The 27,532-nt window shown below is 38.5% G+C and overlaps 1 protein-coding gene across 1 annotated transcript in view; it reads right to left on the reverse strand.

Moving 5' to 3' along the window:
- The window catches only part of DNAH6 (dynein axonemal heavy chain 6), a 302,264-nt gene extending 284,895 nt beyond the window's left edge, over positions 1-17,369 (reverse strand). Inside the window, 1 exon segment of the mRNA XM_007470601.1 lies at positions 17,145-17,369. Coding sequence (XP_007470663.1) covers positions 17,145-17,369 — 225 coding nt within the window.
- Between the last annotated feature and the right edge of the window lie 10,163 nt (positions 17,370-27,532).

The raw sequence follows: 27,532 nt of genomic DNA on the forward strand, positions 1-27,532 counted from the left end.
TCTTATATATATATACAGTGGACTTTTTTTTTTTTTTTGCTGTACGCGGGCCTCTCCCTGTTGTGGCCTCTCCCGTTGTGGAGCATAGGCTCCGGACACGCAGGCTCAGTGGCCATGGCTCACGGGCCCAGCTGCTCCATGGCATGTGGGATCTTCCCAGACCAGGGCATGACCCCCTGTCCCCTGCATCAGCAGGCGGACTCTCAACCACTGTGCCACCAGGGAAGCCCTACAGGGGACTATTATTCAGCCATTAAAAAGAACAGAATTTTGCCATTTGCAGCAACATGGATGAACCTGGAAGGTATTAAGTGAAATAAGTGAGACATATGTTACCACTTATATGTAGAATTAAAAAATAAAACACACTAGTGAATATAACAAAAGAAGTAGACTCACAGATATAGAGTACGCGGGCCTCTCACTGTTGTGGCCTCTCCCGTTGTGGAGCATAGGCTCCGGACACGCAGGCTCAGTGGCCATGGCTCACGGGCCCAGCTGCTCCATGGCATGTGGGATCTTCCCAGACCAGGGCATGACCCCCTGTCCCCTGCATCAGCAGGCGGACTCTCAACCACTGTGCCACCAGGGAAGCCCTACAGGGGACTATTATTCAGCCATTAAAAAGAACAGAATTTTGCCATTTGCAGCAACATGGATGAACCTGGAAGGTATTAAGTGAAATAAGTGAGACATATGTTACCACTTATATGTAGAATTAAAAAATAAAACACACTAGTGAATATAACAAAAGAAGTAGACTCACAGATATAGAGTGGTTACCAGTGGTGAGAGGGAAGGGAGGAGGGGCAAGATAGGGGTAAGGGATGAAGAAATACAAACTATAAAATAAATAAGCTACAAGGATATATTGTTCAGCACAAGGAATATAGCCAATATTTTATAATAACTTTAAATGGAGTATAATCTATAAAAATATTGACTCACTATGCTGTACACCTGAAACTAATAAAATATTGTAAATCAACTATACTTCAATAAAAAAAGATCAAGGAAAAAAAAGTACTAGATGAAAATATAAGAGGTGAATTTTACAACACTGTTAAGAAAGTCTGTATGCTAAGTTAAGACAGAGAAAGACAAATATGGCATGATATCGCTTATATGTGGAATCCAAAAAATACAACAAGCTAGTGAATATAAAAAAAAAGAAGCAGACTCAGATATAGAGAACAAACTAGTGGTTACCAGTGGTGGGTAGGAGCAATATTATAAGGGTCGGGGAGTGGGAGGTATAAACTATTGGGTGTAAGATAGGCTACAAGAATATATTTTGCAAAGCAGAGAATACAGCTAATATTTTGTAATAACTGTAAATAGATTGTAACCTTCAGTAAGACAAACTTCCAATTATAAGATAAATAAGTACTAGGGATGTAAGGTACAAGATGATAAATATAATTAACATTGCTGTATATTACATATGAAAGTTGTTAAAAGAGTAAATCCTAAGAGTTCTCATAACAAGGAAAACTTTTTCTATTACTTTTATTTTGTATCTATACGAAATGATGGTTGTTCACTAAACTTATCATGATAAACATTTCATGATGCATGTAAGTCACATCACTATGTTGTACATGTTAAACTTATACAGTGCTTTATGTCGATTATATCTCAATAAAACTGGGGAAAAAAAGACAACCAGCTTCTATATGCCAATTTAATGAAAGAACACTACACCTGCTACGGAAGTACTCATGCCCCCAGAAAATCAAACTTAAGACTCTAGACCTAACTACCAACATATAGGAAATACAAGAACCAGAGAAATATAGGTTAGCTACCACAGTGGGGATACAGTCAACAAAATTAGACTGTGGAACTATATAGAAAAATAACCAAATTTTGCTCATTAAAATTTTTTCCTAAGAAATAATAAAAGAGTTGATGGGGAACTTACAGACCTAGAGACTTAAGAGAAATGTTTACCAGCTAGTGCATGGATTTATTTTCATCTAAATTTTAACAAGAACGCTGCAAACAAAATTATCATAAGACAATCAGGGAAATGTGAATATTTTTTAACAGTTTAAATTATTTTAACAGCTCTCCTGAGATATAATAGCTCTCCTGAGATACAATAGACATACATTAAGCTGTATGTATTTAAAGTGTACAATTTGATGTGCTGATATATATATATATATATGAAACAGTCAAGATAATGAAGAGAACCCAACCATGAGCCTTTTCAGGTTTTCTTTCCAATACTCCTCCCTAGGCAAATACTGATCTGTTTTCTATCACTATACATTAGTTTGTATTTTCCAGCCCTTTATATAAATGTAATAAAATAGTATGTATTTTTTGCCCACCATCTTTCAGCATAATTATGCTGAGATTCCTGTATGTTGTTTCATGTATCCATAATTCATTTATTTTTAAGGCTGAGTAGTATCCTATAGTGTAGAAACGCCACAATTTATTCATTCACCACTTGATGGACATGGTGGTCGTTTCCACTTTTGGGCTTTTAAAAACAAAATTGTTGGAGGGGGATCAAGATGGCGGAGTAGGAGGACATTGAGCTTACCTCCCCCCACAAACACATCAAAAATACATCTACATGTGCAACAAGTCTCACAGAAAACCAACTGGAAACTGGCAGAACTCCTATACAACCAAAGCTTTAACAAACGTCTCCATGCAACTGGGTAGGAAGGGGGAAAAGGCGCCGAGACGGAACTGGCGCCCCTGGGAGGGATCCGTAAAGGAGAGAAGGTCCACAAGGGCACACCCTTGCCCTGGAGAGGCCCCTTACTTGCTGGGAGGTCCGCTGGGACAGATATAGGGGCTGGAAAAAGCCTAAATTCTACTCCCGAGGAGGGTGGGCATGCTGGCTCGCTAACAATCAGGGCAGAGAGACCAGTGCTGGCGGCTGCTGCCACACCTCACTTCCCAGTTCAAGGTGCACACCAGATGGGGTCACAAATACTCACAGAGGCAAAGTGCCAAATCTTGGACCAACAGGCCCTGGGAGAGGACTCAATCTACTTGCAGGGAGACAGGCTGGAGGGCCTGGGGTGTGGTCCGGACCGAACCTTGGCGCCCATTGTCAGCACTCACATGCAGACTTTGTCAGCATGCACACTAAGTGGTGCCACAGAAACTCACAGTAGCTGGGTGCTGAGTCTCTGGTGGACAGGCCCTGGGCAGGAGTACACAGCTGTTTTTTTGTGTTTGGCAGGAGTGCTCCGGCCCCACCCACTCTACACTGCAGCTTGGAGCTGGATCTGCGGCTGACAGGTCCTGGGAGAGGTTGGCCACAGAGGCAGCCCAAGTTCCAGGTGGCAGCACGACCACCTAGATTCCTGCAGCTACAGCACCCTGGCCCCAGCCCCAGCCCACTCCACAGCACAGCCTAGCAGTAGGTCTGGGACAAACACACGGAGAAAGAGACGTGACCATGGGCTGCTTCTGGATGGAACCACGGCCACCTGCACAGGCAGCCTATAGGGTCACTGTGACCACATGGGCCTCACTTGCTTTAGCAATCATCTCCTGTGGGGCAGGGCATGCACTTGTCAATGAAAAATTAATCAGTTGATCTAAGAAAGAAATGGAAAATTTTATTCAAGCCAAATTTGAGGATTACAGTCAGGAAAGAGCACCCCAGAAAGCTCTGAGAACTGTTCCACCTGTTAGAAGTCAAGGCACAGTTATATAAATTTTTTTGAGAAAGAGGGCTATACATCAAATGACATTTTATTGGCAGTTTAAATGATCCAGATCTAAGCATCATGGTGGTGGGTCATGTGGCCCTGTACAAGATCAAGAAGGAATGTTATCTTTTAAGGAGTTGCTGGGAGAATTTTGCTCTTTAAGGCTGAGCAGGTATCCCTGCTGATGGGGAAGGTTTTGTTGATGCATAATGCAGAAACACAAGCATCGTGGGGGAAGAGAGCAGGCCAAAGTGCAGAGAAGAATTTTTTATGTTTAAATTTTTCTTGTCTTGGCATAAAATATGAATTTTATTTCACACACTCAAGGGCAATGGATCCTGATCAAACCCAACCCTCAGGGCTTCTACTCCAACAACTGGGGAGCAGACCCTGCCCCAACAGGGCTGTGACAGCCATGGAGCAAAGAGGAGGTCTCATCTGACGTCCAGCACAGGCTCTGGAGACCACAACATCAATCACACCTACTATCAAGGGATAATGGCCAGCACACTATGAGGAAAGATGTGGCTGTCATTCATACCAAACCCAGCCACTGCACCAAAAATACTGGACTCACACAGTCTACACAGGGACACTCCCACTTAAAAATATCCCTTCAAACACCACAATAGATAACTGCTTCTCCTGAATTCATAGAGACAGAGAAAGTTTAAGTAAAATGAAAAGGCAGAGGAACTACTCCCAATTAGAAGAACAAGAGAAATCCCCTGAAAGAACAAATAATGAAACAGACCTCACCAGACTGTTAGACCACAAGTTCAAAAAGGAGATAATAAAAATGCTAAAGGAATTAAGAAAGATGATTGATAGAAATGCAGATCACTGTAACAAGGAACTAGAAACTGTAAAGACAAACCAATCAAAATTAGACAACTCAATTGTTGTCTAATAAAAAACAATCTAGAAGCAATAAATAGCACACTAAATAAGAAAGAAGAATGAATAAGTGACCTGGAAGATAGAATAATGGAAATCACCCAATCAGAACAGCAGACAGAAAGAAAAATGAAAAAAAAGAAAAAAAGAAAGCAAGCAACACATGAGATATAGAGAGAGTAATATGAAGGATGCCAACCTAAGTATAATAGAGGTTCCAGAAGGAGAAGAGAGAGAAAAGAGGATCAAAAATGTATTTGAAGAATTTATGACTGAAAACTTCCCAAACCTAAAGAAGGAAACAGATATCCAGGTACAGGAAGAACAGAGGGTCCTATACAAGATAAACCCAAACAGATCCACACCAAGACATATTATAATTAAAATTGTGAGAATTAAAGATAAAGATAGGATTCTAAAGGCAGTTACAAGGGAAGCCATTTACCACAAACCCACAGACAACTTAATACTCAACCATGAAAAGCTGAAAGACTTTCTGCTAAATTCAGGAAAAAGACGAGGATGCCCATTCTCACCACTTCTATCACAGTATTGGAAGTCCTAGCCACAGCAATCAGACAGGACAAAGAAATAAAAGGTATGCAAATTGGAAGGAAAGAGGTAAAACTGTCACTCTTTGCAGACGACATGATACGCAATAGAGAGAACCCGAAAATCTCCATACAAAAACTATTAGTGCTAATAAATGAATTCAGCAAGGTAGCAGGATACAAGATTAACATACAGAAATCTGTTGCATTTCTTTACACTAATAATGAAATATCAGAAAGAGAAAGTAAGAAAACAATCCTATTTAAAACTGTATCAAAAAAATAAAATCCCTAGGAATAAACTTAACTAAGGAGGTGAAAGACCTATATACTAAAAACTATAAAACATTCATAAAGGAAATGGAAAGATATCCCATGCTCTTGGATTGGAAGAATTAATATTGTTAAAATGGCCATACTACCGAAAGCAATCTACAGATTTAATGTGATCCCTATCAAAATACCCATGACATTTTTCACAGAACTAGAACAAATAATCATAAAATTTATATGGAAACACAAAAGACTGAGAATTGCCAAAGCAATCCTGAGGAGAAAGAACAAATCTGGAGACATCGCCCTTCCAGACTTCAGACAATATTACAAAGCTACAGTATAAAAAACAATGTGGCATTGGCACAAAAACAGACATATAGATCAATGGAAAAGAATAGAGAGCCCAGAAATAAACCTACCAAATAAACCTATGGTCAATTAATCTATGACAAAGGAGGCAAGAATATACAATGAAGAAAAGACAGTCTCTTCAACAAATAGTGTTGGGAAAGCTGGACAGCTACATGTAAATCAATGGAATTAGAACACCCCCCCACACTATATACAAAAATAAACTTGAAATGGTTTAAAGACCTAAATATAAGACATGATACCATAAAACGCCTAGGAGAGAACATAGGCAAAACATTCTCTGACATAAATCTTAGCAATATTTTCTTAGATTAGTCTCACAAGGCAAAATGAATAAAAGCAAAAATAAACAAATTGGACCTAATCAAACTTAAAAGCTTTTGCACAGCAAAGGAAACCATAAACAAAATGAAAAAACAACCTATGGAATAGGAGAAAATATTTGCAAATAATATCCAAAATATACAAACATCTCATAAAGCTTAATATTGAAAAACCAAAAAAAGAAATCAAAACATGGGCAGAAGACCTAAACAGACACTTCTCCAAAGAAGACATACAGATGGCCAACAGGCATATGAAAAGATGCTCAACATCACTAATTATTATAGAAATGTTTATCAAAACCACAATAAGGTATCACCTCACACCAGTAAGAATGGCCATCATCAAAAAGCCTACAACTACATGAGTAGCTGTACTCATGGCTATGATTTATTAAAGCAAAAGGGGGAAACAATTAAAAGTAACAAAGGGAAACGGTGTATGGGACAAAGTCTGGGGGAAACCAAGCAAGTTTTCATGGGCACTCTTCCAGTGGAATCCATATATGTATGGGCTTATATCTGGACTCTCTATTGTGTTCCATCAGTCTATTTGTCTATCTTGACACCAATACTACAATGTCTTAATTATTGTAGTTTAATAGTAAGTACTGAAATCAGGAGCATTAGACTTTAAACTTTGATCTTCTCTTTCAAAGTTGTTTTGGTTGTTCTAAGTCCTTTGCATTTTTCTATGAAGTTTAGAATCAGCTTGTCAATTTCTACCAAAAAAGGAGAAATACTGCTGGGACTTTGATTGGAATTGCATTAAATTTATAGATCAATTTGAGGAGAACTGACATCTTGAAAATATTGTGTCTTCTAAACTACAAACACAGTATCATTCTTCATTTAGAGCTTCTTTAATTTCTCTGTTATATTTTGTAGTATTCATTCTTCAGGCCTTGCACATTCTCATTAGATTTACCCTCAATTCATATTTTTGTTGCTATTGTAAACAGTATTTTTATTTAATTTCAATTTCAAATTGCTCATACATAGACGTGCAACTAGTTTTTTATACTATCTTGTATTCTGTATCCTTGCTAACCTCATTATCAGTTCTAGTAAGTTTTCCATAGCTTTCACTGGATTTTCCAAATAGATGATCATGTTCTTTGTGAAGGAAAATTTTTACTTCTTCCTTCCTAATCTGGGTTCCTTTTATCTCTTTTCCTTACCTTACTGCAATGGCTACCACCTCTAATACATTGTTAAACAGAAATGCTGGGAGCAGACATCCTTATTTGTTCATAATTTTTCACCATTAAGTCTGAGGTTAGGTGTAGGTTGTTCATGGATGACCCTTACTCACTTGAGGAAGGTCTCTTCTACTCCTAATTTGCTGAGAGGTTTTTTTTTTTTGCGGTACGCGGGCCTTTAGCTGTTGTGGCCTCTCCCGTTGCGGAGCACAGGCTCCGGACGTGCAGGCTCAGCAGCCATGGCTCGTGGGCCCAGCCGCTCCATGGCATGTGGAATCTTCTTGGACCGGGGCACGAACCCACGTCCCCTGCATCGGCAGGCGGACTCTCATCCACTGCACCACCAGGAAGACCTTGCTGAGAGTTTTATCAGGAATGGGTGGTGGATTTTGTCAAAGGATTTATCTACATCTATTGATATAATCATATGGTTTTTATTTTTCAGTGGGGTAATATGGTGAATTACAGTGATTGCTTTTTAAATGGTTAATTCCCTACATTCCTGAGATAAATCTCACTGGCAATGATGTATTATACAGTTGGGTTCAAATTCCCGAAATTTTGTTTATAGTTTTTTTTAAATGACAATATTAACTACCATTTATTGAGCTTCTTCTATGTGACAAAACTTTAACACCCATTAATCTTTACAGCAAATGTGTTAGAAGAGTACTATTATTTGAATATTATTTTATTTTTTATTGAGACATAATTGATATATAACATTATATTAGTTTGTGTACAACATATGTATATGTTGCAAAATGATCACCACAATAAATGTAGTTAACATCCATCATCACACATAGTTACACTTTTTTTTTTTTCCTTTTTTTGCAGTATGTGGGCCTCTCACTGTTGTGGCCTCTCCCATTGCGGAGCACAGGCTCCGGACGTGCAGGCTCAGCGGCCATGGCTCATGGGCCCAGCCGCTCCGTGGCATGTGGGATCTTCCTGGACTCTCAATCAGTGCGCCACCAGGGAAGCCCCACTTTTTTTCTTATAATAAGAATTTTTAAGATATTCTCTCTTAGCAACCTTAAAATATACAGTAGAGTATTATTAACTATAGTCAGCACGCTATACATTATATCCCCAGGACCTCATTTATTTTATAACTGGAAGTTTGTGCTTTTTGACCCCCTTCACTCATTTCATCCACCCCACCCCCTCAACCCATTCTCTGGCAAACACCTATCTGTTCTCTGATTCTATGAGTTCAGTTTTCATTTTCTTTAGATTCCACATGTGAGATCATACAGTATTCGTCTTTCTCTGTCTGACTTATTTCACCTAGCATAATGCCTTCAAGTTCCATCCATGTTGTTGCAAATGGCAAGATTTCCTTCTTTTTATGGCTGAATAATATTCTATTGTGTGTATATATACTACATTTTCTTTTTCTGTTTTTACACTGATGGACACATAGGTTGCTTCCATGTCTTGGGTATTGTAAATAATGCTGTAATGAATATGGGGTGCAATTATACATAACTATATCTTTTTGAGCTAGTATTTTTATTTCTTTCAGATAAATGCCCAGAAGTATGACTACTGGATCACATTTTTAATTTTATCAGGAAACTTCATATTGTTTTCCATAGTGACTGCATCAATTTATATACATTCCTATCAACAGTACACAAGGATTCCCTTTTCTCCACATCCTTGCAAACATTTCTTATTTGTCTTTTTGACAATAGCCTTTCTAACAGGTGTGAGGCGATACCTCGTGGTTATGATTCACATTTACTTGATGATCAGTGAGGTTGAGCACATTTTCATGAATCTGTTGACCATTTGTATGTCTTCTTTGGAAAAACGTCTATTCAGGTCCTCTGCCCATCTTTAAATTTATTTTTTAAACATCCTTGCTTTCCTTTTTTTTTTTTTAAATTTTATTTATTTATTTATTTTTGGCTGTGTTGGGTCTTTGTTTCTGTGTGTGGGCTTTCTCTAGTTGTGGTGAGCAGGGGCCACTCTTCATCGTGGTGTGCGGGCCTCTCACTGTCGCGGCCTCTCTTGTTGCGGAGCACAAGCGCAGATGCGCAGGCTCAGTAGTTGTGGCTCACAGGCCTAGTCGCTCCATGGCATGTGGGATCTTCCCAGACCAGGGCTCAAACCCATGTCCCCTGCACTGGCAGGGAGGTTCTCAACCACTGCGCCACCAGGGAAGCTCCATCTTTAAAATTTGATTGTTTTATGAGTTGTATGAGTTCCTTATATATTTTGGATTATAACCTCATATCCAATATATGATTTGCAAATAGTTTCTTCCAGAGGTTGCCTTTTCATTTTGTTGAAGGTTTACTTTGTTGTGCAGAAGCCTTTTAGTTTTATGTAGTCCCGCTTGTTTATTTTGCTTTTGTTACCTTTGCTTTCGTATTTTTTAATAAATTTAAAAATTTTTTATTGAAGTATAGCTAATTTACAATATTGTGTTAGTTTCAGGCATACATCACAGTGATTCAGTTATACATTGAGCATAGTTCTCTGTGCTATATGGTAGGCCCTTGTTGGTTATCTAGCTTATATATAGTAGTGTGTACATGTTAATACCAACCTTTCAATTTATCCCTCCCCCGACCCCCCTCTTTCCCCTTTGGTAACCATGAATTTGTTTTCTGTCTGTGAGTCTCTTTCTCTTTTGGAAATAAGTTCATTTGTGTATATCTATATCTATATCTATCTATCTATATCTATATCTATTTATCTATCTATCTATATATCTATATCTATATCTATATCTATATCTATATCTATATCTATATATAGAGAGAGAGAGCCCACGTATAAGGCATATTATATGATATTCGTCTTTGGCTTACTTCACTTAGTGTGATAATCTCTAGGTCCATCCATGTTGCTGCAAATGGCATTATTTCATTCTTTTTTATGGCTGAGTAATATACCATTGTATATATATACCACATCTTCTTTATCCATTCATCTGTTGATGGACATTTAGGTAGCTTCCATGTCTTTGCTATTGTAAATAGTGCTGCAATGAACACTGGGATGCATGTATTTTTTCGAATTATGGTTTTCTCCAGATATATGCCCAGGAGTGGGGTTGCAGGATCATATGGTAGCTTTATTTTTAGTTCTTTAAGGAACCTCCATACTGTTCTCCATAGGAGCTGTACCAATTTACATTTCCAGCACCATTTATTGAAGAGATCTTTTTCCTCTATTGTATAGTCTTGCCTCCTTGGTTGTAGGTTAATTGACCATAGGTGTATGGGTTTAGTTCTGTGAAAAATGCCATTGGTAATTGGAGAGGGATTGCATTAAATCTGTAGATTGCCTTGGGTAATGTAGTCATTTTGACAATATTGATTCTTTCCAAGAACACAGTATATCTTTCCATCTGTTTATGTCATCTTTGATTTCTTTCATCAGCATCTTATAGTTTTTGGAGTACCAGTCTTTTGCTTCCTTTGGTAGGTTTATTCCTAGGTATTTTATTATTTTTGATGTGATGGTAAATGGTATTGTTTCCTTAATTTCTCTTTCTGATCTTTCATTGTTGGTATATATAAATGCAACAGATTTCTGTATATTAATTTTTGTTACCTTTGCTTTTGATGTCAAATCCAAAAAATCATTGCCAAGACTGATCTCAAGAAGCTTACAACCTATGTTTTCTTCTAGAAGTTTTATAGTTTCAGGTCTTATGTTCCAATGTTTAATTCATTTTCAGTTAGCTTTTGTGTATGGTGTAAGTTAGTAGTCCAGTTTTGTTTTTCCATGTGACTGTTCAGTTTTCCCAATACAATTTATTGAAAAGACTGTCCTTTCTCCATTGTATATTCCTGGATCCTTTGTCATAAATTAATTGACCATATATGTATGGATTTATTTCTGGAATCTTTATTTTGTTTCATTGATCTATGTGTCTGTTTTATGCCAACACCATCATGCTTTGATTACTATAGCTTTGCAATATAGTTTGAAATCAGGACACGTGATACCTCCCACTTTGTTCTTCTTTCTCAAAATTGCTTTGGCTATTCAAGGTCTTTCATGGTTCCTTCTCAAGATTGCTTTGGCTATTTGGGATCTTTTGTGGTTTCATACAATTTTAGGATTGTTTGTTCCATTCCTGTGAAAAATATCATTGGAATTCTTAGAAAGATTTCATTGAATCTGTAGATTGTTTTGGGTAGTATAGGCATTTTAGCAACATTAATTATTCCAATCCATGAGCCCAGAATTTCTTTCCGTTTATGTCTGCTTTGATTTCTTTTATCAGCATCTTAGAGTTTTCAGTGTACAGGTATTTTCACCTCCTTGGTTATGTTTATTCCTAGGTATTTCCTGCTTTTTCATGCAATTGTAAATGGGATTGCTTTCTTAATTTCTCTTTCTGATAGTTCCTTATTAGTGTATAGAAATGTAACAGATTTCTGTATTTTGACTGTTTTCTGCACATTTACTGCCTTTATGAGTTCTAATAGCCTTTTGATGATCTCTTTAGGGCTCTCTATGTGTAGTATCATGTCATTCACAAAGAGCAACAGTTTTACTTCTTCCTTTCCAATTTGGATGGCTTCTATCTCTTTTTCTTGCCTTTTATCTCTTTTTTCTTGTCTTATCCTAGTGCTGTGGCTAGGATTTTTTAATACTATGTTGAATGAAAGTGTTGAGAGTGGGCATTCTTGTCTTGTTCCTGATCTTAGAGGAAAAGCTTTTAGCTTTTCACTGTTGAGTATTATGTTAGTGATATACTAACATAATACTGTTATATTTGGGTTTGTCATATATGGCCTTTATTATGTTGTTGTATGTCCCCTCTTAATCCACTTTGTTGAGAATTTTTATCATAAATGGATGTTGAATTTTATCAAAAGCTTTTTCTGCATCTATCAAGATGATCATATGATTTTTATCCTTTGTTTTGTCGATGTGGTGTATCATGCTGATTGATTTGTGGATATTGAACCATCCTTGCTTCCCTGAAACAAATCCCACTTGATCATGGTGTAAGCTCCTTTTAAGGTATTATTGAATTCTGTTTGCTAGTATTTTGTTGAGGATTTCTGCATCTATGTTTGCCAGGGATATTGGCCTGCAATTTTCTTTTCTTGTGGTATCCTTGTCTAGTTTTTGCTTCAGGGTAATGCTGGCCTTATTAAATGAATTTGGAAGAGTTCCCTCCTCTTCTGTTTTTTGGAAGAGTTTGAGAAGGATAGGTATTAATTCTTTAATGTTTGGTAAAATTCACCAGTGAAGCCATCTGGTCCTGGACTTTTGTTGGTTGGGAGGTTTTTGATGACTGATTCAATCTCCTTACTGTAATCAGTTTGTTCAAAATTTCTATTTCTTCATGATTCAATCTTGGTTGGTTGTGTGTTGCTAGGAATGTATCCATTTCTTTTAGGTTGCCCAATTTATTGGCACATATTTGTTCATAGCAGTCTCTTTTGATCCTTTGTATTTTGTGGTATCAGTTGTAATGTCTAAAATTTCATTTCTGATTTTATTTGAGTCCTCTTTCCTTTTTTTCCTTGGTAAGTCTAGCTAAAGTTTTGTCTATTTTGTTTATCTTTCAAAGAACCAGCTCTTAGTTTCATTGAATTTCATTGATCTTTTCTACTGTTCTTTCAGTGTCTATCTCCTTTATTTCCATTCTAATCTTTGTTATTTCCTTTATTCTATTCATTTTTGGCTTTAGTTGTTCTTCCATTTCTAGTTCCTTGAGATGAAAAGTTAGATTGTTTATTTGAGGTATTTCTTGTTTCTTGATGTAGGCATTTATCCCTATGAAATTCCCTCTTAGAACCACTTTTGCTGCATCCCATCAGTGTTGATATGTTGTATTTCCATTTTCATTTATCTTAAAGTATTTTTTAATTTCTCTTTTGGTTTCTTCTTTGACCCAATTTTCCTTGACCAAATTTGTGAATTTTCCAATTTTCTTCTTGTAATTGATTTCTAGTTTCATACTACTGTGGTCAGAAAAGATGCTTGATATGATTTCAGTCTTCTTAAATTTATTAAGACTTGTGCTGTTGCCTAACATATAATCCATCCTGGAGAATGTTCCATGTGCACTTGAGAAGAAAGTGTATTCTGTTGCTTTTGCATGGAATTTCTATATACGTCTCTTAAGTCCTTTATGTCAAACTTGTCATTTAAGGGCAATGTTTCCTTATTGTTTTTTTAGTCTGGATGATTTTTCCATTGATGAAAGAAGGGTGTTAAAGTCCCCTACTAATATTGTATTGCTGTCTCTTGGTCCCTTTAGATCTGTATTTGCTTTATATATTTAGGTGCCCCTATATTGGGTGCACATTTACAAACATTATATCCTCTTGTTGGATTGACCCCTATATCATTATATAATGATCTTGTCTCTTATTACAGTCTTTGTCTTAAAGTCTATTTTCTGTGATGTAAGTATAGCTACCCCCGTTTTTGTTTGGTTTTATTTGCATGGAATACCTTTTTCATCCCTTCACTTTCAATCTGTGTGTACCCTTACGTCTCTAGTGAATCTCTTGTAGGCAGCATGTAGATGCCTATAAGAGATTTAAAATAGATGGGTCTATTTTTAAAAATCTAATCAGCTAGTCTGTGTCATTTGATTGGAGAATTTAGTCTATTTACATTTAAAGTAATTATTGATATGTATGTATTTATTGCCATTTTGTTTATTATGTTCTGGCTATTTTATGATTCTTTTGCTTCTTTTTTCTTCTCTTGCTCTCTTCCTTTTAGATTTGATAATATTCTTCAGTAGTATGCTTAGATTCTTTTCTGTTTATCTTCTGTGTATCTACTATAGGTTTTTGCTTTGTAGTTACCATGAGACTCACTTAAAAAAACTTATATTTGTTATGATTTAAGTTGATAATAACTTAAACTTGAATGCATTCTAAAGCTCTCCATTTTATTCCCCCCCTACACATTTTATGTTTTTGATGTTATAATTTACATCTTTTTATGTTTTTGATGTTATAATTTACATCTTTTTATCTTGTGTATTCATAACAAATTATGTAAAAATACGTATTTTTGTGTATTTATCTATTTATATAAAATTGAGCATGGAGAAAAGCAAGAAAGGATGTACATCAGATTGTTGTTAATGATAGATACTATAGAAATGGGGGTCAGAGATTGGAGAATTGAAGGTAAGGAAAAATGTAAAAGAAGAAGAGTAGGAGAGGGGAAGAAAGAGGGAAGAGAAGAAGAGAGAGAGGAGAAGGAAGGTCGGGGGGTGGGTATAGGAGGAGGAGAAAAGAACAAAGAAGGGGAGGGGAGGAGAGGGGAAGGATGGCAATGATAAAAAGAACAAACATAGTATTACTAACTCTGTCAGAACAAATCAAACTACAGGTACCTATACACATGAAATTAGTCTCTTGAATACTAAGCTGCTCTCTCCATGTGGTAGAAATTTATGTCATTTTCACTTTATTCCTTAGTATTTTTTAATATTGCAGAACTACTATATTCATGTATTTGTTATATTGTTCTAGTCACCTAGTACATAACAAAATGTTCCAAACTTGGTGACTTAAAACACAACAACAACATTTATTTTGCTTAAAAATCTACCATGTAGGCAGAGCTCAGTGAGGACAGCTTGCCTCTGCTCCACTTGACATCAGCTGAGGCAGCTCAAGGGCTGGGGACTGTAATCTCCAAAGGCTTGTCCATTCACAGTCTGGCAGGTGATAAAGGTTATAGTCTGGGACTCATTCAGATGACATCTCCTCAGGGAGACCTTTGTAGTCACCCAATCTGAAGTAGCCTGCCGTTTGTCTTGACCACATTCCCTGTATGATTTTCTTAACAGCACCTATCATTAGATGACGTTCTTCAGTTTAATTATTTAGGATTACTAGAATGTCAACAGGAATCTGTTCTCCCTTGTTCACTGTTGTATCCCCAGAGCATGACTCAGAGCCTGGCATGTAGTAGGTGTTGAATTCAATATACATAAATTTATCACACTGATGTCAAATGGAACTACTTTAATCATCACGGGTTAATTATACACTTTTGCCACATGAAGGTAAACCCGTCAGAAAGAAACAAGTGTAAAAGGTTTAATGCTAAGTCCATGGGAAAAAAATAGTAGAGAGGCCCCAAAACTCCCCACAATGCATAGTGCAGGCACACTGCTCTCTGGAGAAGAGAGCAGCTGCAGGCAGTGCCATACCCACCTTGCAAATGGAAGTTCAGTGTCAACAACATCTGTTACTTTGCATTTTCTGTTAATCTGAATTGCAATTGGCTGTGTAGTTTTCTTTGCATTTAAGATGTTAATTTGTTTATTAAAATTTTGAATTAATCCCTAGGTAAACTGTTTTTCACATAAAGTAACGTTAAAATAAAAATAACAAATAAGCACTATGGACCTTCAAGAATGTTTTCCTCCAGCATGAATCAGTACCTAAATTTGAGAAGCAATGGAATAAGGGTTAATGTCCATAATATATATGTATATATATGTTTTTATTATTTATTTTTTAAAATTCAAATATAGTTGATTTACAATATCATGTTAATTTCAGGTGTACAGCACAGTGATTCAGTTACACATATATACATTATATATATATATATGTTTTTAAAAACCTCAGAAACTGATAGGAAAAAAGCAAACAATCCAATTTTAAAGTAGACAGTTGATTATGAACAGAATCTACGAAATAAGTTACATACATGCCAATGAATGAATGAAAATACAATAAACTTCATTAATAAGATGCAAATCACAACAACAATGTGATGCCATTTTAACTTATCAGTCTAGCAAAAATAAGAGAACTGATAGCATCAGTTTTGGCAAAGATGTAGGTAAGCAGGACCTCTCATACATCGTAGGTGCAAAGGTAAACCTTTCAGCACAATTGGGCAATAGTTTTCAAAATTAAGATGTACATATTCTATGACCTACAAAATGCCACTTCTGAAAATCCACTTTTATCTGTACAAAGGCAGTCATTCAATGCAGCATTATCTGCAATAGCAAAATAATAACAACAACCAAATGAAAAGGAAATAACCAGAACTCCCTTTAGGAGAACAATTAATGGGTACTCTATTACGGCACATCTATGTAACAAAACACAGTGCAGCTGTTAGAAAAGATACCTCTGTATGCACAAATTGGAAAGACTGCCATATGTTTTAGTGAAATCAGTACTTTGAAGATCAGTATGTACTGTATAATCTTTCTTTAAAGCTATATGTTTATACACAAACACATACATATATATATATATATATATACACATATATATTTGAATAAACATATAAAACAGGCTGAAAGGCAACCACTAACAACAGGAGTTAACATCTGAAGGTCTGAGTGAGAACTTTCACTTTTTACTTTTTTATGCACTTTCACTGCTCTTTTACATGGATATATAATTATCCAAGGGCATAAATGGATTCTTAAAACTATTTTCAGACATGTACAAAATTTTTCAGGATACTAGGCATTTACTTTAAAAATAATAAAATTATGTAATTATATATATTACTCTTACTGAAGTTCCTAGTATCAAATGGTACCCTAGCACCTAAAAGAGCCTTACAGCCTACATAGTTAAGTATCCGTATTATACATAATGCTAGAGAGAATTTATCTGCTAGAAAACTGTGTTCACCACTGCATCCCACCACCTCAAACAGTATTTAGAGCTCAATAATTTTGAATAAATAAGTGTGTTTACAATTTCATAAACAAGTCTTAACTTTCAGGTTTTCTTTCCTTCTTTGTTAATTAAGAGTCTAGAAATTACTTCCATCCCCCAAAGCAATTTTGCAACATCCTCTGTAGCCAAAAGTGGCTAAAATGCTGGTTTTCAAACTTACCAGAGGCTCTAGTTTTATAGGCTGCTGTCGTTTTCTTGTCCTCTCCTGAGCTTTTGTAGTGTGCTTAAATGTCAGGAATTGTGTATCAGCTTCATTTTCTGTGGGTGTTACAAAACTCAGTCTTCCCTTTGCTTTTATACTATTCAGTCTTGTAAGCGTAGGGTTTTCCATCAGCTCTCCAATACTTTCCAGGTCCAACTCATTGTCTGAGGCACGAAAAGCCATCTTCACTCCTGGAGAGGGGTTAGGGTCAGGAAAAGAAAAATGAAAAGTAGAGCAAAAGGATTGGGGAAGTAGGGCTAAGTGGAGGGGTTTTAAGAACCATGGAGAGCTGAATTTGCTTATCCCCAAAGAAAACCTATCAAAGTTTCCCCATTCTTCCCAAACTGAGGACCTAAACCAGAGGAATGAAAATTAGGAACTATGCCTGGCCTTCTAGAAGCCCCGTAGCTGGGGTAGGACCCAGGAATTTGCATTTCTAATAACTTCCTGGGTGATGCTGTTGCTGCCTCTGATTTGGGGACCACAATGGTCCAGATTTGGAAGGATGAAGAGAAACGCCATTATACTGAGATCGTTTCTCACACTTGAGTATGCAAAATATTTCCGGGGGTGGGGGTAGTGTTCAAAATGCAGGTAATTGTAATGCAGGTAATCTGAGATATATAGCCTAGGTACTCACAGAGAAACCAAATAAAGGGAAAAAAGAGTAGAAGGCTAAATCATAAAACAGCGCTTCTGGAGATTTTATGTGGATGAGAATCACTTGAAGAGCTTGTGAAAAGGCAGATTCTGATTCATAAGCAAGGTCCCAGAACACTAGAACTATAAGCCTTTTGTAGCGGTCTTGTACCCTCACCACCACTCACACTCCGATCCCACCAGATGGGTGGAAATGCTTTCCTTAAAAACAGTATTACAACACACGAGGTCTTGAACCAGGTGTCAGCAGGCCCAGGTTTTAGTCTAGATCAGCACTGGCCAATCAAAATATAATGCAAATCTCCTATGCAATTTAAAATTTTCAAGTAACCACATTCAAAAACAAAAAAAGAAATTAATTTAATAATGTTCTTTTAACATGTACAAAATATTATCATTTCAATATGTAATCAATATAAAACTTATTAATACGATAGTTTATTTTTTGTTACTACGTCTTCAAAGTATTTCACCTTTAGGGCACATATCAATTCAGACTAGCCCCCTGTGGCTAGTGGTTACCATACTGACTAGCAGAGGTCCAGACCTGACCACTCCATGTGTGATCTTGGACATGTCTCTTGATAGCTCTGTTCCTCAGTTTCCAGACCTCTAAATTGCTAGGTAGGTAGTAGGTATCACTAAAATGCCTTTCCATTGGACTTCTCTGCCTCTCTGAGCCTTTCCTTATGTGCTCCAAAAGCATGATGAGTCTCCCGCCTCGGAGTTCAGCCCCACAGCTCGATTTCTCAGAACTCACCAAGTCAGACTAGACCAGCAGCCGCCTCAGAGGGTCTCCTGAGACAGAGAAAAAGCAGGTCTAGGAGTAGAAAGTTGTCTCTAAGCCGAGAATGTTTCCCGTTGCCTAGCAGCCACCAGGCCTCCACTGAGGCTCACTGCGCCTGTGCGCGACCTGTCGCCACGGCAACCCCTCAGCCAACTGCAGCTCTGGGTCCAGGACTGTGCCCGGGCAGTCGAGCCAATGACTGTCTCTGGAAATTTCCTTACGTCACTGATTGGTGGAGAGCTCGCACTAGACCTGACGGCTTCTCCGTGCTGGGAAGTGTTCCCGGGCTGGGCTGGAAGGCCAGGCAGCCAAAGGAGTTGGTTACTTATGTTTGTTCCTTCGCTTATCAACCGCCCACGTCCACTGCACCTCCCTCCTCCTCCAGGAATCTTTTCTGTTGCCCCTCGAGAGGCTTGAGGCTGCCTTGGCATTCACTTTAGTCTAACTTCCTGTGGTTAGAAGAATCAAGTGCCTGCGTAGACAGTTCACGTCCCGCTCTCCGAGGGACCGACCGTCCTGCGTCTCTGCCCCACCCACCGACCTCCTCCCGGGAGTGTCCTAGGGCGCTAGGAATGCGGGCTCTTCTTCCCCTCAAACTTCACCGTGTCCTTTTCTGCTGATGTTCTTTTCCGCCTGGAAGGCAACTTAGTGTCAGGCATAGCACGAGCCCATATTAATTGGTCCCTGCACCGTATTCACCAAAGCAGACCCTGGATCTTGTTTGGCATTTAGACCCACCGAATTAAGTCTCCAAACGACTGCTGCTAATGCTGTGTGGAAGCGACCCCACCGATGCCCCGTGCAGGTTGCTTACTGAAGTTACCTTACCCCGGTTAGTGATCAGGGCAAGCAGCCTTTTACCTGCCTCGGGGAAATGTTACACCACATGGCAGAGTCTTGGTTTTCAACTGCCCCTCCAAAATGACATAATCACCGCTGAAACTTATTATTATATTTTGCCCTTCTTGTTACCCCCCCTTTAAAAAGCAAAACAAAACCTTGATATTTGTTTCTTGCCTTGAAAGCAAAGTCCTGTATGAGGTGCTTTAAATATCATACTCACAACCTGCATTTTCTCAGTCTTAAGATACTCAGGATGTATTTTCCATGCTAGGCATGACGCCACCTACAAAGTAGAGACTCATATAATAATAGAGCTGGAATGGAGAAAACAGATCACTCAATCCAACTACTCCCCCATTTCATTTTTTTAAAAAAGATTGATTGACTGATTGATTGATTGATTTTGGCTGTGACGGGTCTTAGTTGCAGCATGTGGGATCTTCGTTGTGGCATGCGGGACCCTTAGTTGCAGCATGCGGATTTCTTAGTTGCGGCATGCATGCGGGATCTAGTTCCTCGACCAGGGATCTAATCCCGGCCCCCTGCGTTGGGAGCGTGGAGTCCGACCCACTGGATCATCAGGGAAGTCACCCTCATTTTGGTAATAAGAGAACTGAGACCCAGAGAGAAAGCAAATAATTTACTCCAGGTCAGGCACCTAGTCCTGGCAGAGGTAAAACTGGAAAACAGATCTCCTAATCCTTAATCAGGAACAGCAAACAGCAATGGAGTAACTTCAGTTTAGAAACAATTCAGATAAACTTCAAATGTAGACATAATAAATACTAATTCCCCAGAGATGCAAGGTACACACAGGTAATCAATCACAGCCAATAAAATATAAACTAGTAATGAAAAAAATTCAAAACTAACCCAGTATACATAAAAGCATATTATAATAATATGCAGTGTTAGACACACACCCCAAAATAGACTTCATTTTGGATGTGCAATGAATATTTTAATCTGTTGCTTTCAAAGTTTATGTAGTGGAGACATAATTTATTGTTCCTCAGTTCAAGAATTTCTTTGTTAGTAGATGAAGGTGATTGTATTCTAATGTTACCTTATGCAGCTAAGAGCATTCATTCCAAGAGCCAAGAAGGGTGCAGGATAGAAGACATGGACACATAAAGTTTTATGAAGGTATCGCTATATTGAACACTACTCACCAAATCTCTCCAAACTTATTTTTTTAATGTGGCAAGATGTCATATTCATTATCAAATGAATACTTACTAAATCAGCACAAACAAGAGCTTTGTGTATTGCCTATTGATTGTTTCAAAGCTCTTGTAAATAGCAATAATTGTTACTATTTATTGGATGCTCCTTATGTGCCAGGTACTGTGCTATATGTTTTGCATTATCTCAATTACTTCCAATAAACTTAAAATTCCCATTTCATAGCTAAAGAACTAGGCTACAAAAGGTTTACAAGAATTAGATTAAGAAAACAGTAATACTAAGTAAAAATGGTTAAAATTTAGTGAGCATGAAGTTAAGATTTATATGCCGGATCCTTTGTGAAGTTTTCTTCACCATTATACTATTCATTGCAACAGCTTCATATTATTTTAGAGGTATTATTGTACCTACTCCACCACTGAGGAAATTGAGGCTTAAAGAGGTTATGTAATTTACCCAAGATCAGTCCAGAAGTGGCAAATGGCAGAGCTAATATACAAATTGAGATCCATCAACTTTATTTATTTTTAAATTAATTAATTATTTTTTGCCTGCGTTGCTGCGCACGGGCTTTCTTTAGTTGCGGAGAGCTGGGCTACTCTTTGCGGTGCGTGGGCTTCTCATTGTAGTAGCTTCTCTAGTTGCGGAGCATGGGCTCTAGGGTGTGTGGAGGCTCAGTAGTTGTGGCACGTGGGCTTAGCTACTCCGTGGCATATGGAATCTTCCTGGACCCAGGCTAGAACCTGTGTCTCCTGCATTGGAAGGCAGATTCTTAACCACTGCACCTCCAGGGAAGCCCTGAGATCCATCAACTTTAATAGTTAAAATTCCATAATATTAATCATGGAATTCTGCTATTGGATGTACAGTGGACTATATTCTGAAAAATTCCTGAAGCGAAACACCTATATGTTTGGATAAACTCCAAGGCACATTATTTTAACTGCATTGCTGAACTCACAGGAATTAAGAGAATCGTAACAATATAGCACTGTTGATGGGAATGTAAATTTGTGCAGCCTCCATGAAAAATAGTATAGACATTCCTCAAAAAATGGAGAATAAAATTACCATATGATCCAGCTATTCCACTTCTGGTTATTTATCCAAAGAATACAGGAACACCTATTAGAAAAAAATATATGCACCCTTATGTTCATCACAGCATTATTTACAATAGCCCAAATATGGAAACAACCTAAGTTCCCATCAATAGATAAATGTATAAAGAAGATGTGGTATTTATGCACAATGGAATATTACTCAGCCATAAAAATATAAAATCTTGTCATTTGAGACAACATGGATGGATCTTGAGGGTACTATGCTAAATGAAATGACAGAAAAAGACAAATACCATATTATTTCACTCATATGTGGAATATAAAATAGTAATAATAAATGATCAAACCTAACCAAACAAAACCAAAAAGATAGATACAGAGAACAGAGAAGTGATTGTCAGAGGGGACTGGAGATGGTGGGGAGGAGGAAATGGGGGTTAACTCTATGGTGATGGGTGGAAACTAAACTTTTGGTGGTGAACATGCTGTAGTGTATACAGAAGTTGAAATATAATGTTATACACATGAAATTTATATGTCATAAACCAATGTTATTGCAATAAGTTAAAAAAATGTATACATAAAATGGGTGTAGCTAATTGTATTTAAGTTATACTTTAGTAAAGTTTATCCAAGAAATAATAAAATTGTCTTTTGCACAAACACTTTTTTAAAAGTAACAATTGTATTCCTAGAATTATACTTCAAAATCACGTGAGGCTTTTCTAAACATACAGATTTCTAGGCTCATGCCAGACCTGGTAAATAAGAATCTTTGGAATTGGCATTTAGGCAAATATATGCTTAAAAATTTCTATAGATGAATCAAATGAACATCTCTGGTTAAGGACCACATCTGCAGGTAAAAATATATGAAGATTAAAAGATGTTAGATTATATTAGATTAAGTAGGTCATTAAACAGTTTGCATAACATGATTATAGTTTTACAGGCACAAGTGTATGTAAACTCAGCAAACTATATGGAAGAAAAACATAAGCGTTTATGAGATTCATGGGTATTTTATGTTATATCCTTTGCTTTTCTGTATGTTTAAAAATAAAAGCCATATACCACTTTTGTATTGAGAAAAGTGAGTTATTTTTAAATTAGCACAAGAAAATATATAAGAGCATAAAATAGAGAGACCATGAACTTGGTGGAGGCCAGGATGAAGGGATCAGGAGCACTGGTGGAGGATTTAGCCTTCAGTGTAAAGAAGAGCCACCCTGTTCCATGTGGAGGGAAGGAAGGTCGAAGTGGATTAGGTAAATGGGTAGACTTGGGCCAGATTTCTTCTTTTTTCTCTGTGAAGCAGTAGGTAAGGTCAGCTGCTCCTAAGGATGGAGGTGCTCAGGCTCCATATAATTTATACTGGGGTGGGAGGGTAACTCATCTTTAGGCTTGACTGTCCACAGTTTAATTTCAGGGTCTGTGAACTGCTTAAAATTGTATTCATGTTTGTGGGTGTACATTTGTCTATAGCTATTAAATTCTCAAAGGAGCCTGTGATCAATCACCCCTCAGAGTTGGGAATTATACCTGCTCTGCAAGTGTTCTGGCCTTAAGTATAGGTCACATAGCTCAACTTTCTGGGGTGAGGGTGGTGGTAGTGGTTGTGGTATCATGTTTTGTTGCTCTATCACCACCTTGTGGTCAAATGAATGTACAGACAAAGGAGGTTTTGAGTCACATATTTTGAATCAGGGCAATAGCTTCTCATCTTAGCTATTTGGAGGGGACATGGGACATTCTATGGTCTAATATCCTACAAATTATGAGATTTAATGATGATTACAAAGTTTTCCTCAAAAATGTTGAACCGATGTTAATTATTCATGAATGAGATGACCTGCCCAAGCCCAGATAATTTTATTCCAATTAAAGGTCTTTGCAGAAGTGATCTCTGACCCAGTGTTGAATGTTTTGAAAGACCATAGAGCAGTGCTCCTTAAACTTAACTTTGTGTTAGGGGGGACTTAGAGAGTTTTGAAAACCCTGATGCCCAGGCCACACACCATGCTAATTAAACTAAGAGTGAGAGACCCAGACATCAGGGTTTTTTCTAGCGTCCCCTTCCCCAGGTGATTCCAATGTCCAACCAAGTCCAAGGGCCTCAGCCACAGGGTCCTGCTATTCAAGGTGTGCTGCATGAGCCAGTAGCATTGGCATTCCCTGGGAGCCTGTTAGACTGCAGAATATCAGATCCTGCCCCAGACCTCTTGAATCAGTCTGCATTTTAATAATTCTCAGGTGGCTCATTGCATATTAAATTTAAGAAGTGCTATTAAAGAGAACAGAATGGGTGTCCAGTGGGTCTGCTGGATACACAAGGCAGGAATGGTGCTCAAAAGGTAGGCTTCTCATGTTTGATCACTGCCAGTTACAGGAAATGTGTGACTTCTATGCCACTGCTGGACAGTTCTAATTGTCAGAAAGTTCTTTTTTTGGTAGATGTCAAAATCTACTTTCTTGCCAGTTCTGCAAATTTCCCCCATGATCTCTTTTTAAATATTTGAAGGCAGAAATGTCTTTCCCTTAATCTTCCTTCTTTGAATCCCTCCCTCCCGACGTTCCAGTTTCTTTAGTCTATGTATGATATTTTTGCAGAACTCCTACTAATTCTATGCTAAAATGGCTCTCAGAACTGAAGGTGAGATTCTAGATGTGGTGTGATGCAATGAGAATATTAGGAAAATGACTTTCCTTTATTTAGAAATTCTACTAAAGACTCCTTTTTCTTCCTGAAAATATTAGGATCTCTGTCAAATGTTACATTATAAAGAACCTGTATCCAGTAAACAAATCAACACTGATGGTCTCAGAGCCTCAGGTCATTCACATGTGACCGCTGATGGTCCCCTGAGCTCAGAGAGACCATGGGAACTTCCATTCTATAGCTGATTGGGTTTGTGCCTAGTGTCTAAAGTAGGGGAGAGGGGGCAGTCTTGTGGGACTGAACCCTTAAACTGTGGGATCTGACACAATCTCCAGGTAAATCCTTGTCAGAATTGAGTTGAATTGTAGACACTTTGCTGGTGTCTGAGAATTTTGTGTTGGGATGAGAACCACCACTCCCTCTGTTACAGGTTGGAACTGGGATCAGAATCTTAATAGCATAGAGTAGGTGTTAGTGAATACTATCCTATAGGTCAAATCCAGACTGCTGCCTGTTTTTGTAAATAAAGCTTTATTGGCATACAGCCATGACCATTTCTTTAGATATTTTCTATAGATGTTTCTGCACTAAATAGAGTTGTGTAGTTGTGATAGAGACTATTCAACTCTGGATATTTACTATCTGGTCTTTAAGGAAAAAGTTTGCTGACTCCTGCGATAGTAAATATATATAATGTGGTAAATATAAAAAGTAGTCACTGACAGAGGGCCCTCAAGATGGCCAAGAAGTAAGACGTGGAGATCACCTTGCTCCCCACAAATACATCAAAAATATATCTACATGTGGAACAACTCCTACAGAACACCTACTAAATGCTGGCAGAAGACCTCAGACTTCCCAAAAGGCAAGAAACTCCCCACGTAACTGGGTAGGGCAAAAGAAAAAGGAAAAAGCAGAGACAAAAAATAGGGAAGGGACCTGCACCTCTGGGAGGGAGCTGTGAAGGAGGAAGAGTTTCCACACACTAGGAAGCCCCTTCGCGGGCAGAGATGGGGGAGGGGTGGGGGGACAATTTTGGAGCCACGTAGGAGAGCACGGCAAGAGGGGCGCGGAGGGCAAAGTGGAGAGATTCCCGCACAGAGGATCGGTGCCGACCGGCACCCACCTGCCTGAGAGGCTTGTGTGCTCAACTGTCGGGGCGGGTGGGGGCTGGGAGCTGAGGCTTCGGATGTCAGATTCCAGGGAGAGGACTGGGGTTGGCTGTGTGAACACAGCCTGAAGGGGGCTAGTGCACCACAGCTAGCTGGGAGAGGGTCCGGGGAAAAGTCTGGAACTGCCTAAGAGGCAAGAGACAATTGTTTTGGGGTGCGCGAGGAGAGGGAATCCAGAGCACCACCTAAATGAGCTCCAGAGATGGTCACAAGCTGCGGCTATCAGCGCAGACCCCAGAGACGGGCATGAGATGCTAAGGCTGCTGCTGCAGCCACCAAGAAGCCTGTGTGCAAGCACAGGTCACTATCCACACCTCCCCACCCACCTGTGCAGCCTGCCACTGCTAGGGTCCCACGATCCAGGGACAACTTCCCCGGGAACAACACATAGTGCACCTCAGGCTGTTGCAACATCACACCGGCCTCTGCCATCACAGGCTCGCCCCGCATCCCGTACCCGACACTCCCCTCAGCCTGAGTGAGCCAGAGCCCCCTAATCAGCTGCTACTTTAACCCCATCCTGTCTGAGTAGGAACAGATGCCCTCAGGCGACCTACACGCAGAGGCGGGGCCAAATCCAAAGCTGAACCCCAGGAACTGTGAGAACAAAGAAGAGAAAGGGAAATCTCTCCCAGCAGCATCAGGAGCAGCAGATTAAATCTCCACAATCAACTTGATGTACACTGCATCTGTGGAATAACTGAATAGACAACAAATCATCCCAAAATTGAGGCCGTGGATAGTGGGAGCAACAGTAGACTTGGGGTTTGCTCTATGTGACTGAATAATTTCTGATTCTTATGTATATCTTAGTATAATTTTTAGTGCTTGTTATCATTGGTGGATTTGTTTATTGGTTTGGTTGCTCTCTTCTTTTATTTTTATTACTTTTTAATTATTTTAATAATTTTTTTATTTTTTTATTTTCATAACTTTATTTTACTTTATTACTATTTTCTTTCTTTTCTCCCTTTTCTTCTGAGCAGTGTGGCTGACAGGGTCTTTGTGCTCCAGCTTGGTGTCAGGCCTGAGCCTCTGAGGTGGGAGAGCCAAGTTCAGGATATTGGACTACCAGAGACTTCCTGGACCCATGTAATATCAAGCAGCAAGAGGTCTCCCAGAGATCTCCATGTCAATGCTAAGACCCAGCACCAATAAATGACCAGCAGCTCCAGTGCTGGACATCCCATGCCAGACAACAAGCAAGATAGGAACACACCCCACCCATTAGCAGAGAGGCTGCTTAAAATCATTATAAGTTCACAGACACCAAAAAACACACCACCAGATGTGGTTCTGCCCACCAGAAACACAAGATACAGCCTCATCCACCAGAACACAGGCACCAGTACCCTCCACTAGGAAGCCTACACAACCCACTGAACCAACCTTACCCACTGGGGGCAGAAACCAAAGATAATGGGAACTACGAACCTGCAGCCTGTGAAAAGGAGACCCCAAACACAGCAAGTTAGGCAAAATGAGAAGACAGAGAAATATGCAGCCAAATAAGGAGCAAAGTAAAAACCCACGAGACCAAACAAATGAAGAGGAAATAGGCAGACTATCAGGAAAAGAATTCAGAGTTATGATAGTAAAGATGATCCAAAACCTTGGAAATAGAATGGAGAAAATACAAGAAACGTTTAACAAGGACCTAGAAGAATTAAAGAGCAAACAAAGAATGATGAACAACACAATAAATGAAATTAAAAATTCTCTAGAAGGAATCAATTGCAGAATAACTGAGGCAGAAGAATGGATAAGTGACCTGGAAGATAAAATAGTGGAAATAACTACCACAGAACAGAATAAACAAAAACGAGTGAAAGAATTGAGGACAGTCTCAGAGACCTCTGGGACAACATTAAATGCACCAACATTCGAATATAGGGGTCCCAGAAAAGGAAGAGAAAAAGAAAGGGACTGAGAAAATATTTGAAAAGATTATAGTAGAAAAATTCTCTAATATG

Source organism: Lipotes vexillifer, unplaced genomic scaffold (genome assembly GCF_000442215.2).
Source record: "Lipotes vexillifer unplaced genomic scaffold, Lipotes_vexillifer_v1.1 scaffold1098, whole genome shotgun sequence".
Taxonomy (NCBI): Eukaryota; Metazoa; Chordata; class Mammalia; order Artiodactyla; family Lipotidae; genus Lipotes; species Lipotes vexillifer.